We start from the raw sequence: 12,832 nt of genomic DNA on the forward strand, positions 1-12,832 counted from the left end.
AGTGGAAAAGGGAGGGGTGCGCAGATGGAAAGAGAAAAGGGGAGTTGCGGCTCTCTGAAGGGAAAGGGTGCAGTTTGTCCCTTATCAAGGCAAACCTTGTATTTCCTGTTGTCAGTCACTATTTGACAGTATATGTTTCACTAAATAAGTATATGATGTAGGATGCAAGCACTCAATGACTGTATATCAAGTTGTCAGGAAACTTGGGTAGTCTCCCCCATAGCCCACTATATGGGTACAGTTGAGCCTCTGAAAAAGGGAAGTGGACAACAAAACAACCTAAACTCTCCTAGGACTCACTAGGAGGGGCTGCTTGGGATTTTAATAGCTCAAGTCAAGACAGGAACTTTCATGTTCACGACGTGCAATTCAGGTGCAAGGATTGTCATTGGAAACAAGAGTGACTGGTGCACACTGAAAAGGGTGGTCTATTCAGGGTCACAGAATATCACCAGTCTTACGTCAAATTTGATCTCAAACATAATAGGAAACATTTATCAAAAAAGCATTGCAAATAAATTCAAGAGGTTTTCTAATATTTTTTTAAAAGGGAAGGATGTTCACAGATTCTTTATTTTCATCTTCCATTCATTCATTAGTGCATCACTGTTTTATTCAATAACACCTGGCTGGGTGGCTTTTTCTGAGGGAAATTGACAAGCACATACATCTCTGACTACATTTACATATAGATATATTATCAATCTGTATTCACACCGTTGTTCCTTCTGGCCTAACAAATAACAATAGTGTTCTTAGCCAAAGTTTCACTTTAAAGAATAACAAAAAAAATTAAGGGGGGGGCATAGTAATGCTGATATGTTGCATTCAATTGTAGCGATTAACGCTTAACAATAGTCTAAAATCTTGCCATTTTGGTTTCCTGCGTCATTTCAGAGAGCTACTTTTCTCAGTAATTACACCTTCTGTTGGGTGATATGAAAGGTATTTATTTTCAGGTAGATGAGCGGAGGCTGCTGTATTGAGTTCAAACAGGTGAGGTGAACAGGCACAATGAAATAGTCCCTGTAACAGCAGTACCAGAATAAACAGTAACAGGTGCATGTAACTGGTAACTCCTAGGAGACAGACGGGAATTTCAGCTCAGCGATCTCAGAGTCTGGAGAGCTGCTGTCGCTTAGGTCACTGTATGTGTCTCTGTAACACAAGGGACAGAGTTATATACATCCATAATACTGTCTCAGGATGGTATGACAAGTCATACAGTGGGGAAAAAAAGTATTTAGTCAGCCACCAATTGTGCAAGTTCTCCCACTTAAAAAGATGAGAGAGGTCTGTAATTTTCATCATAGGTACACGTCATCTATGACAGACAAATTGAGGAAAAATAATCCAAAAAATCACATTGTAGGATTTTTAATGAATTTATTTGCAAATTATGGTGGAAAATAAGTATTTGGTCACCTACAAACAAGCAAGATTTCTGGCTCTCACAGACCTGTAACTTCTTTTTTAAGAGGCTCCTCTGTCCTCCACTCGTTACCTGTATTAATGGCACTTGTTTGAACTTGTTATCAGTATAAAAGACACCTGTCCACAACCTCAAACAGTCACACTCCAAACTCCACTATGGCCAAGACCAAAGAGCTGTCAAAGGACACCAGAAACAAAATTGTAGACCTGCACCAGGCTGGGAAGACTGAATCTGCAATAGGTAAGCAGCTTGGTTTGAAGAAATCAACTGTGGGAGCAATTATTAGGAAATGGAAGACATACAAGACCACTGATAATCTCCCTCGATCTGGGGCTCCACGCAAGATCTCACCCCGTGGGGTCAAAATGATCACAAGAACGGTGAGCAAACATCCCAGAACCACACGGGGGGACCTAGTGAATGACCTGCAGAGAGCTGGGACCAAAGTAACAAAGTCTACCATCAGTAACACACTACGCCGCCAGGGACTCAAATCCTGCAGTGCCAGACGTGTCCCCCTGCTTAAGCCAGTACATGTCCAGGCCCGTCTGAAGTTTGCTAGAGTGCATTTGGATGATCCAGAAGAGGATTGGGAGAATGTCATATGGTCAGATGAAACCAAAATAGAACTTTTTGGTAAAAACTCAACTCGTCGTGTTTGGAGGACAAAGAAAACGTTTGACCTGTGTCATTGCCAACAAAGGGTATATAACAAAGTATTGAGAAACTTTTGTTATTGACCAAATACTTATTTTCCACCATAATTTGCAAATAAATTCATTAAAAATCCTACAATGTGATTTTCTGGAATTTCTTTTCTCATTTTGTCTGTCATAGTTGACGTGTACCTATGATGAAAATTACAGGCCTCTCCCATCTTTTTAAGTGGGAGAACTTGCACAATTGGTGGCTGACTAAATACTTATTTCCCCCACTGTAGATATAAACTAGGGTATAGCGTTAGAAAAATCCAATACTGGCTGTCTATTGGTAACTTTTTTCATTCCCCTTTTCGCAGCCCAAATGCTGCTCATCTTGCTTGTCTCCATCTGATGGACTAAAAGGAAATGATGAGAAATACAATGATCTGCATGGTCTTACCGTGGTGAGAGGCGACAACCTTTCTGTAGGTAGCTCTGGAGTTTCCCTGCTGCAGCCAGCAGGAGGCCAAAGTAGGGGGGCGAGGGCTTGATGGGACGAGAAGTGAACTCTGGGTGGTACTGCACTCCAACAAAATAGGCATGATCTGAAACAACACAGGTGGGAAGGTGATCGGTTTGAGATGGATGCTACGGACCTATACATTTCGGTTGGCATAGTTACAGCTGTTGTTACATTTCAAATTGATAAAAAAAAAATACATTTTTTTTCCAATTCAGTCAAGAAAGTACTTTATGAAGTGATAACGCTCTATTTAACATTAACATTTCCAAGAGCCAGACTGTGCAAGACATTGAAATGTCTCCATGGTTAACTCACCATCCAGCTCAATGACCTCCATCCGCTCTCCCTCCACGTCCTGGCCGACAAAACGGAAGCCCCTCTCCTCAAAGTGGTGCTTCAGCTCAGGATTCACCTAAGAGGACAGAGCTCCCATCAATTCAACCCATCCACACTTATAATGTAATACATGTAACACTTCCATATGCAAATGGTTTGTCAATTGCATACTAATAATAGCAGTCTCTTCAAGTAACATGTAATGTAAAATGTAATGTAAAAATGTAATGCAAATATACACATCATGACTCGATTCAGCTCTTGTACCTCAAAGCGGTGACGATGCCTCTCGTCAACATATTCAGCATCGCCATACAGCTTTCCTGAAAAAATACTGAATATTATCAACTATTATAATACACCAAACACAATCAAATGCTATGTGGTTTTGCCAAGATTAGCACTCACTCAAAATGCTGGTGTTGGATTTGAAGATGGTCCGCCTCTTCCCCAACCTCATCGTCCCGCCCATCTGCCCAGGGTTGTGTTCTGGCATGTCAATCACCTGTCAAAACAGTACCAGAATTTCACAATGTTCGTGAGCCAAAACTCAGTGAGAAGTGACAGAGAGATGGACTTGGTTACTATGGCATACCTACCACAGGGTGTTTAGATTCTGGGTGGAATTCAGTAGAGTTGGCATCTGTCAGGTTTGAGAGTTTTAACATTTAACTTATGCACATTCTGGAATTATGCAACATACACCTCAAGGATATAATGATTAGTGATTCAAAGATTACTCACCTTGCCAGCCAATAACATTGCGGGCAAATTCACACACTGCCAACTGCATGCCCAAACATACCCCTACAAAAAGACAATTGGGATTAAATGTGTGCAATAAAAAAAGTCAGTCTGAACCAGTCTGATCAGAATTTCTATGATGGATTCAATGATAGAGTGACATACAGAATATAATTTCCATTTAACAAAACATGCTAAACTGACACATGATACGTTACAATACTTTGGATTAATTTCCATTTCATTAATGCTTAAATACTTTACCTAAAAATGGCTTTTTCTTTTTCCTGGCCCAGCTGATAGCCTGGATTTTCCCCTCTGTCCCCCGTACACCGAAGCCTCCAGGTACCAAGACACCACTGTGTGTATGAGACAATATTGATCCTTCACTGACAGGAGAACACAGCTCCCTTGGCTTAGGGTTACAATTACACAGGGGGAAAAAATGTAGTCACAATGCTCATGCAAGTTCTGTGGGATTTATGGTGTCAAGCAGCCATTATATTGAGTCCTTCTTTAACCTGTCTCCTCCCCCATCTACACTGTTTGAAGTGGATTTAACAAGTGACATCAATAAGGCATCATAGCTTTCACCTGGTCAGTCTGTCATGGAAAGAGCAGGTGTTTTTAATGTGTTGTATACTCAGTGTAGGTGTTTTGCTGTAGACACTCACTCAGCACTGCAGAGTTTCTGCCAGGCCTCATGGTACTTCACAGGCTCCTCCTGCAGTGTATTTGGCTCTAGGTCTGCAGAGTCTATGAACTGCAAGAGGGAGACTGAGGGTCAGTGGGAGGTGGGTGGCATAAGAACATGACATACAGTAATCGTCTTTTTTATTATAACATTATAACATATAAGAAGGCCATATTTAACAGTCCATTAGAACAGAGCTTCTCATAATCCTTTGTCTGTAAGGACACGCAAGGTTTGGTTTGCACAAGTCACTCTCACTATCATTTGAACAAGTCATGGCAAAATGTGTAGAATTGCAGGAAGTTAGCTTTAAAACTGCAAAAATGTATCTCTGCCCCATGGCAAAAAGAACGACAAAAAAAGGATGATCCACTGCCAAGAGCGAGGGCACTAAAAGGGAGCATGGGTGAATGTGACTGGGTTCCATACCTTGATCTCTAGTTTGTGGTTGATGGCGAGGGCTGAGTGCTCCAGGGCCTTGATGACAGAGGCATATGAGTCAGAGAACTTTGTGTACTTCCCTACCAGGGCGATGGACACATGTTCCAGGAGTCGGTCAGACCTGAGAGGAGACAGTTCAGTTCCAACATGTTCCGAGGACCCTGGGGTATCAAGTCAATATACATTTTAGACCAAAACATGGTAAAATATTCAATAAAACCGGGGTGAGACTCACAATTCAGTATGGGGGAATTCCAACCCTAGATAATCGTGCATAAATGGAACATAATTCCTTTTTATGCACTTTTCTCTCTATGCACATTCTGACCTTGAACTTAAGCATGAGAATAGCATGCTATTCACCCGCTTTTCATTTTGGGTGGAGATCAAATAAATAAGGTGTAGCGGAGGTGTGTCTACAGTATTCTGACCTTTACTTAATTCCCTCATAATTCCACCACCTTTAGGCACGATGAAACGATGAATAAGGTCGAGCAACCTGTCAGTTCCAAGTGGAACATCTACTTTATTTGATCCAATAGAAATAACACCATTCTCCATGCACTGTAATTCACAAATTGATAAGAGCTATTGATTAGAGCTAGGTAAACGTGTAAGCTGTTTGGATAAGGGGATTGTAAATATAAATTACAATATTGTTTTAGATCTATTTTACCTTATGATCGCTGGAGACAAACGTGAACCCAGTCATATGGACACACACAGACACACGATAACATACGCACTATACACACACATGGATTTTGTGTTGTAGATTGTGGTTGTAGAATAGTGGCCTAAGGGCACACACTTCATGTGTTGTGAAATGTATTTTTAAATTGTATAACCGCCTTAATTTTGTTGGACCCTAGGAAGAGTAGCTGCTGCTAAATATGTATATGCGACCAATAAAACGTTATTTGATTTCACCTGTCGGACATCTCCTTCCACTTGGTGAGCATCTTCCCGGCCCTCATCTCAATAGGGAGGTCCAGCCGCTGGCAGATGTAGCCCACCACCCCCTGGTCCTCCAGTAGGAGGGGTACTCTGTAGATGGACGACACGTCTGCCACACAGATCACCTGGGGACAGGGAGAGAGAAAAGCATAAGAATCGGATTTTAATGGTTCTGGTTGACTTAAACAGTAACTTTTTCCTGGGTTGTGTTCATTTAGGCACGCAACGGAAAACTGACATTTGTTCCTCCCTGTTTCAGTCCATTTTAATGAACATGACCCAGTCATGTTAAAACGGTCATAGACAGAGAAGGCCTTACTTGCGTGGGCTCTACGTGACAGAACATGGAGATCTTCTCTTTGGCAGCGTTCTCCAGAGGTGTCGCACAGCGGCACATGATCTGAAAATACATGAGGAGAAGCACATTGCACATTGATAACATTCTATGCCATAGTTAGCCAATTCCAAGAGTCCCAAGGCAAAAGGATGAGTGAGTATCTAACTCACCAGGTCTGGGGAGAGTCCTAGTCCACGGAGCTCTCGGACACTGTTCTGAGTGGGTTTAGTCTTCTGTTCTCCTGTTGCAACGGGCTAAAGGCAGACAAAGTTACATTTCAGTTCTCAGTTAAGCATCATTGTACAACCTTTTACTTGAAACACAACTGATGTGCTTTTGAGACTAAGTTAAAGCGTTCATGATGTTTTACAATGCTTATGTATGGGATTGTGTTTTGATTCAATTGTGTGTGTGTATTAATGCAGTAAAAGGCTGACAATGTTTAGACACTTTTGATACAGATGTGCCTCGTCGCAACGCTGAAATCGGCTTTCAAACAAGCCCTACTCTGCGCGCGCGTGTGTGTGTGTGTGTTTTAAAGCGCTTACCTGTGGTACTAAGCTAACGTGAATGTTGCAGAAGTTATCCCTCTTCACTTTGAACTGGAACTGTCTGAAGGCCTCGATAAATGGCATGCTCTCAATGTCTCCCACAGTGCCTCCCAACTGTCAACACAGGACACAGCCCGAGACCTCAACATTCACTAGGCAAAAAACGCAAGAAACCGTCTGAAACGGGGAGGTACTATCTGAACAGCTCATTTTCCATTGCACGTTTTGAAATGTGTTGCTAGTGTGTCCTAATCAATACAACCCAGCTTAACAATCCCTGGCTAAAACCACAGACACCAATGACAACTTCATGGGGACAATCACAATGGCCTATAATGAATGACCCATAATAAGACGGGGCGGCAGGTAGCTTAGTGGTTAAGAGCGTTGTGCCAGTAACCGAAAGGTCGCTGGTTCTAATCCCCGAGCCGACTAGGTGAAAGATCTGTCGATGTGCCCTTGAGCAAGGCACTTAACCCTAATTGCTCATGTAAGTCGCTCTGGATAAGAGCGTCTGCTAAATGACAAAAAATATATACATATATATATAAAAAATAAAAAAATAAGACAAACTTGACTACGCTGTGGCTCGTACCTCTATAACGCAGACTTGTGGCTCTACCCCATCGTCATCCACTGAGATCTTGGCCTGCTTCATCACCCACTCCTGAATGGCATCTGTGATGTGTGGCACCACTGAGATAAGAGAGAAAACATCAGCAAAATAGAATCAGCATCCAAAGAGACTCGAGATCAGCATAGAAATAAGGACTATGGAGAGACCCTTACAAATCAACACAACAGCTAGGAGTGAGGTCATTGGTTTCCAGGTGTTGCCCTAATCCTAATGCCCCTTGCCTAGTGGAGAACCCTTGTTCACTCCCTCACCCTGTACAGTTTTGCCCAGGTAGTCTCCCCTCCTCTCCTTGTTGATGACTGACTGGTAGATTTTGCCCGTGGTCAGGTTGTTGTCCCTGGTTAGCCTGATGTCCAGGAAGCGCTCGTAGTTTCCTAAATCCAGGTCCACCTCACCTCCATCGTCCAACACAAACACTTCACCTGGATGGGTGATGCAACTCAAGTCAATTAGATAGGCATGCATTGGCCTAGCCCTCACAGATTAAATCCTTTAGTCAGAGAGGACTCACCACACAAATGCACTCACCATGTTCATAAGGTGAGAAGGTGCCAGCATCAATGTTGATGTAGGGGTCGATTTTGATGGCAGTCACATGCAGACCACAGGACTTCAGGATTAAGCCCACACTACTGGCAATGATGCCCTTGCCAATTCCGGATATGACACCGCCAGTGACCAAGATGTACTTCATAGTGGCATGTGAAACCTAGAAACAAATAGAAGATGACAATCAATGTTAGACAACAGAAAACCTGTTCGCCATATGCCTACAGGTTAGTGCTGAGCGATTAACCGAAATGTATGTTATTTTATGGTTTTTAAACAACTAATTGACAGATGTCGGTTCAATTATTTGAATTCCATTTCATTATGTTTTTTTTCTGTGAGCTCAGGGTATCAGAGAACGAGTCAGTATCTGGTGTGACCACCATTTGCCTCACGCAACGCGACATCTCCTTCGCATAGAGTTGATCAGGCTGTTGATTGTGGCCTGTGGAATGTTGTCCCACTCCTCTTCAATGGCTGTGCAAAGTTGCTAGATATAGGCAGGAACTGGAACACGCTGTCGTACACTTCGATCCAGAGCATCCCAAACATGCTCAAATGGGTGACATGTCTGGTGAGTATGCAGGCCATAGAAGAACTGGGACATTTTCAGCTTCCATGAATCGTCTACAGATCCTTGCGACATGGGGCTGTGCATTATCATGCTGAAACGTGATGGCGGCGGATGAATGGCACGACAATGGTACTCAGGATCTCGTCACGGTATCTCTGTGCATTCAATTTGCCATCGATAAAATGCTAACCAATCCCCATCTGCCTGGTACAGTTGAAACCGGTATTCATCTGTGAAGAGCACACTTCTCCAGAGCACCAGTGGCCATCGAAGGTGAGCATTTGCCCACTGAAGTCGGTTACGACCCTGGTGAGGACGACGAGCACGCAGTTGTTCTTCCCTTAGACGGTTTCTGACAGTTTGTGCAGAAATTCTTCAGTTGTGCAAACCCCCAGTTTCATCAGTGGTCACAGTGGCTGGTCTCAGACGATCCCGCTGTTGAAGAAGCCGGATGTGGAGGTCCTGGGCTGGCGTGGTTACACCTGGTTTGCGGTTGTTGCAGACATTCCTGCAGTCAGCATGCCAATTGCATGCTCCCTCAAAACTTGGCATTGCGTTGTGACAAAACTGCACATTTTAGAGTGGCCTTTTATTGTCCCCAGCACAAGGTGCTGTTGGTATTCAGCATTCATAAAATGATGCCTTATTTACTTTGAAGAACTACTAAAATAGTGATTTTGTCACACAGCAGAGGCAGCAGCTCTATAGAGATGAGATGATGACTTGGAATGAAATAATAAAGTCATCAAATAAAACAAATGTAATAAACACAACTGAAATATTTTGTTAAAAGTAATGTGAATAAATTATTGTTAATAAGTGAGAAGTCTACCAACATGGGCCTTTTATTATTTGTTTTATTCTGTGTTACAGCATTCAACCCACATAATGGATAGTGATTATTTTTTTATAATAGAACAGAAACCGAACAGACCTCAAAAAGCATTTATCGCTCAGCACTACCATAGGTAAAGGTTTGACTATCCTACCTCTTACTATACTAGTCTAACCAGTTTTAGCCAACATCTGTTTGGTGAGTAGGTCTAGGCTTAATGATTCTGATGAAAATACGCTCTGTCTTTATCAAAGTAATGCTTTTGCATATTTTCAGTGTGGAAACCGTCTATGTTTAGGGGGGTTACAGCCTAGGCTAATCAATTCTAAATGGCACTAGCAGTTCGCAAAGTATCCTAAGCTGAAAATAGACGGGATGCAATTATTCCAAAACTGCAGCTCATTGTTGGAACACATACAAAGGTATGTGGACACCCCTTCAAATTAGTGGATTCGGCTATTTCTGCCACAACCGTTGCTGACAGGTGTATAAAATTGAGCACATAGCCATGCTATCTCTGTAGACAAACATTGTCAATAGAATGGCCTTACTGAAGACCTCAGTGACTTTCAACATGGCACCGTCATAGGATGCCACCATTCCAACAAGTCAGTTCGTCAAATTCCTGCCCTGCTAAGGCTTCCCCGGTCAACTGTAAGTGCTGTTATTGTGAAGCGGAAAGTCTAGGAGCAACAACGGCTCAGCCGCAAAGTGGTAGGCCACACAACCTCACAGAACAGGACCACTGAAGCAGTAAAAATCGTCTGTCCTCGGTTGCAACACTCACTACTGAGTTCCAAATTCGCCATATAAAGTACACAGAAGAAGACTGAAGGAGGAGAGATTACTAGAAACGACCTAGGTTGCCCCTTTTATCTGTGGATTAATTGTCAGAGTAGAGAACACACGATGTTACCGGTCTCAAAATGGGTCAACATTATACAAAGATTTTAAAAAAGGACCTTGTGCATTTCAGGTAAAATAACAACCCAATGTTTATATCACAGGATAAATTAGCTAGCTAAATGTCCATGAACGTTTCATGTGTTTCGACCTGTCCCCAAATTAATATTGTTGGTTCAGTTTGTTTTGATATTTCAAACTGCATGTCCTGATCGCTTCTGGTGTGGATGGCCAAAATCACCATGCTCGCAATGGCGGACGCACGTGCGTGCCCGGTCAAGTCAGCGTGTTAGACTTGCTTTCAATGAGAATGACAGACCTATAACTCACATTTCTATGTGAATTTGGTCAGGTTGCCCAAAAAGTTACATATTGCAGCTTTAAGGATCGAGTTTTGACGTTCGTTCGAGTACTCATGCCTATCCCTGATATGTTCCCCACCTTCTCGCCATTAAATATAGTTAGGGAGGAAATCGCTGCCTTTGCAGCCTGAATTGAGAATGTTTTGGTTACGAACCGATCCAAGTGGATACAAATGTATTGCCGGCTGCGTACATTGCATTTGGATGGTAAAACGAAACGACTCAATATCGCCATCTGCCGGCCTTTGGACTAAATCAATTTAAGTCCGGAGAAAGTTTTTTTTTTTTTTTTTTTTTACATTTTTGTCATTTAGCAGACGCTCTTATCCAGAGCGACTTACAGTTAGTGATCGCATACATTATTATTATTATTAATGTATTTATTTCATACTGGCCCCCCGTGGGAATCAATTAAGTCATAAATGACAGAAATGTTTTGAATGATAGAAATGGCAACGTACTTGTTCGATGGATTTCGAGGCAATTCGTTTTTCCAGACATTTCAGTCATTGAAATAATTTAAAGTTAGCCTAATGCCGCGTTCAAAATAACTGGGAACTCTGAAATATCCGACTTCCGTCCGTTCAAGAGAACTGGAAACTCGGGGAAATAAAATCCACCTCGACTGGGAAAAATCGTTTTCAACACTCACCCAACTCGGAATTCCAAGTCGGAAACTCGGCCATCTTTCTAGAACTCATACTTTCCGACCTGAACAGTACTGACTTAAAGAGTTAACCTTGTTTTCCCCCCCCCGAATTCCCAGTTGTCCTGAAAGCACCATAACATTCAAATCATGTCATGCTAGCTGTCATACATTCACCTTAGTGTTTGAATCTCTTCTATTACATGAAAGACGTTCATGTTTGTATGTATTTCACTTCTAACTACTATAGTGCTCTATGTGGCTGTAGTTTTGTCTGGTTGTTCACCCAGTTTCAACTTCTCACAATTGCGGAAATCCAATGGCGGGAAATAAAAATGGCACACTGCACTGCAGTTGAATATAAACAGAGGATGCAAGGAATTGCGAGGTATTTTTCCTCATGGTAATCACATCGTTTCTGTTTAGATAATTTTGTTTATACACTCAAATATAATAACATGATATGACAAGTATAGCCAGCCAGGTTCGCTGCTTCTTACATGATCTCGCTAGTTAGCGATGTAAAACATGACTTTACCACCACTGGCAGTGCATTACCGTTGCATCATTGCAACACTAGCCCTCACCTGATCAAGCTACTATACTAATCCGTGGCTGTCTTGCTATCTGGTGTAGTTAGCACAGCAAGCTGGTAGCTAGCTTCTACTCGACTTGAACTCACCGAATTATACAAATACAGATGACATCTTCCGCTCAAGCCCCAGGAGGACCACACATGAAATGGTCTAAAGTCAATTCTTCATGTATTCTGTGTCATGCACGATATTGTTACAACTTGCCTATTCACGTTCTTCTGTGTTGGTACACGTGTGGCGACATCTGATACTAAAGAAGACCTCGCGGCCGCATAAACGAGGCAGAATTGAATGCAACAATTCGCAATGATTTACATATGACAAAGTGAAAAGGATTGACTCTGCATGCAGCCAAGCCAAATGATGTACAACCTGTCGCGCGCATTTGCTGCGCACTGCACTGTAAACACTCATGAGCAGGACTTTAGCAACGTCACTGTCGTGTTTGCGGTCGGAATAGGTGCTTGGCGGTGTCTGCAACAGTAAGGCTAGTTTGGTGTGCAACGACCAGTGGTGGTGTATAACCAGGTATACTGGAATAAAATGACGTCTCTGGTATAATTTAACTAACGATGTTAAATAACGTTATTGCTGGTTAAGTACCATAACACTCCTTTACTTTTTCCACATTTAGTTGTGTTATGGATTTGATTGTCATTTTTTGGGTCAAAATACTAACAAAAAAATAAAACACGAATACATCTTGATTATATAAGTATTCAACCCAAGCAGATTTAAATCACAACTGTAATTCAGCCTCTCAGGAACATTCACTGTCTACTTGGTAAGCAACTCCAGTGTAGATTTGTGTTTTAGGTTATTGTCCTGCTGAAAGGTGAATTCATATCCCAGTGTTTGGTGGAAAGCAGACAGAAACAGGTTTTCCTCTAGGACAAGCATACCCATAACATGATGCAGCCACCACTATGCTTGAAAATATGGAGAGTGGTTCTCAGTAATGTGATGTATTGGATTTGCCCCAAACATTACACTTTGTATTCGGGACAAAAAGTTAATTGCTTTGTCACATTTTTTGTAGTATTACTAAGTGCCTTGTTGCAAACAGGATGC

At 42.1% G+C, this 12,832-nt stretch overlaps 1 protein-coding gene across 2 annotated transcripts; it reads right to left on the bottom strand.

Moving 5' to 3' along the window:
• Window positions 1-792: 792 nt before the first annotated feature.
• LOC311127075 (CTP synthase 1-like) lies at window positions 793-12,160 on the bottom strand. 2 transcript variants are annotated; one of them, XM_084158837.1, is made up of 18 exons: window positions 11,848-12,160; window positions 7,825-8,005; window positions 7,548-7,718; window positions 7,255-7,355; window positions 6,657-6,773; window positions 6,279-6,362; window positions 6,091-6,171; window positions 5,745-5,896; window positions 4,803-4,935; window positions 4,354-4,442; window positions 3,944-4,038; window positions 3,680-3,742; window positions 3,535-3,578; window positions 3,344-3,440; window positions 3,203-3,258; window positions 2,915-3,011; window positions 2,537-2,681; window positions 793-1,158 (listed from the first exon to the last, which is right to left on the bottom strand). In XM_084158837.1, the coding sequence occupies exons 2-18, from the start codon at window positions 7,988-7,990 to the stop codon at window positions 1,080-1,082; spliced, it is 1,770 nt and encodes a 589-aa protein (XP_084014963.1). In that variant the 5' UTR covers window positions 7,991-8,005; window positions 11,848-12,160; the 3' UTR covers window positions 793-1,079. The 2 variants fall into 2 exon arrangements, with proteins under 2 accessions (XP_084014963.1, XP_084014964.1); XM_084158838.1 differs by having other exon boundaries at window positions 11,966-12,130.
• Between the last annotated feature and the right edge of the window lie 672 nt (window positions 12,161-12,832).

The sequence above is a fragment of the Coregonus lavaretus genome, assembly GCF_964263955.1.
Source record: "Coregonus lavaretus genome assembly, chromosome: 3".
NCBI classification, from domain to species: domain Eukaryota; kingdom Metazoa; phylum Chordata; class Actinopteri; order Salmoniformes; family Salmonidae; genus Coregonus; species Coregonus lavaretus.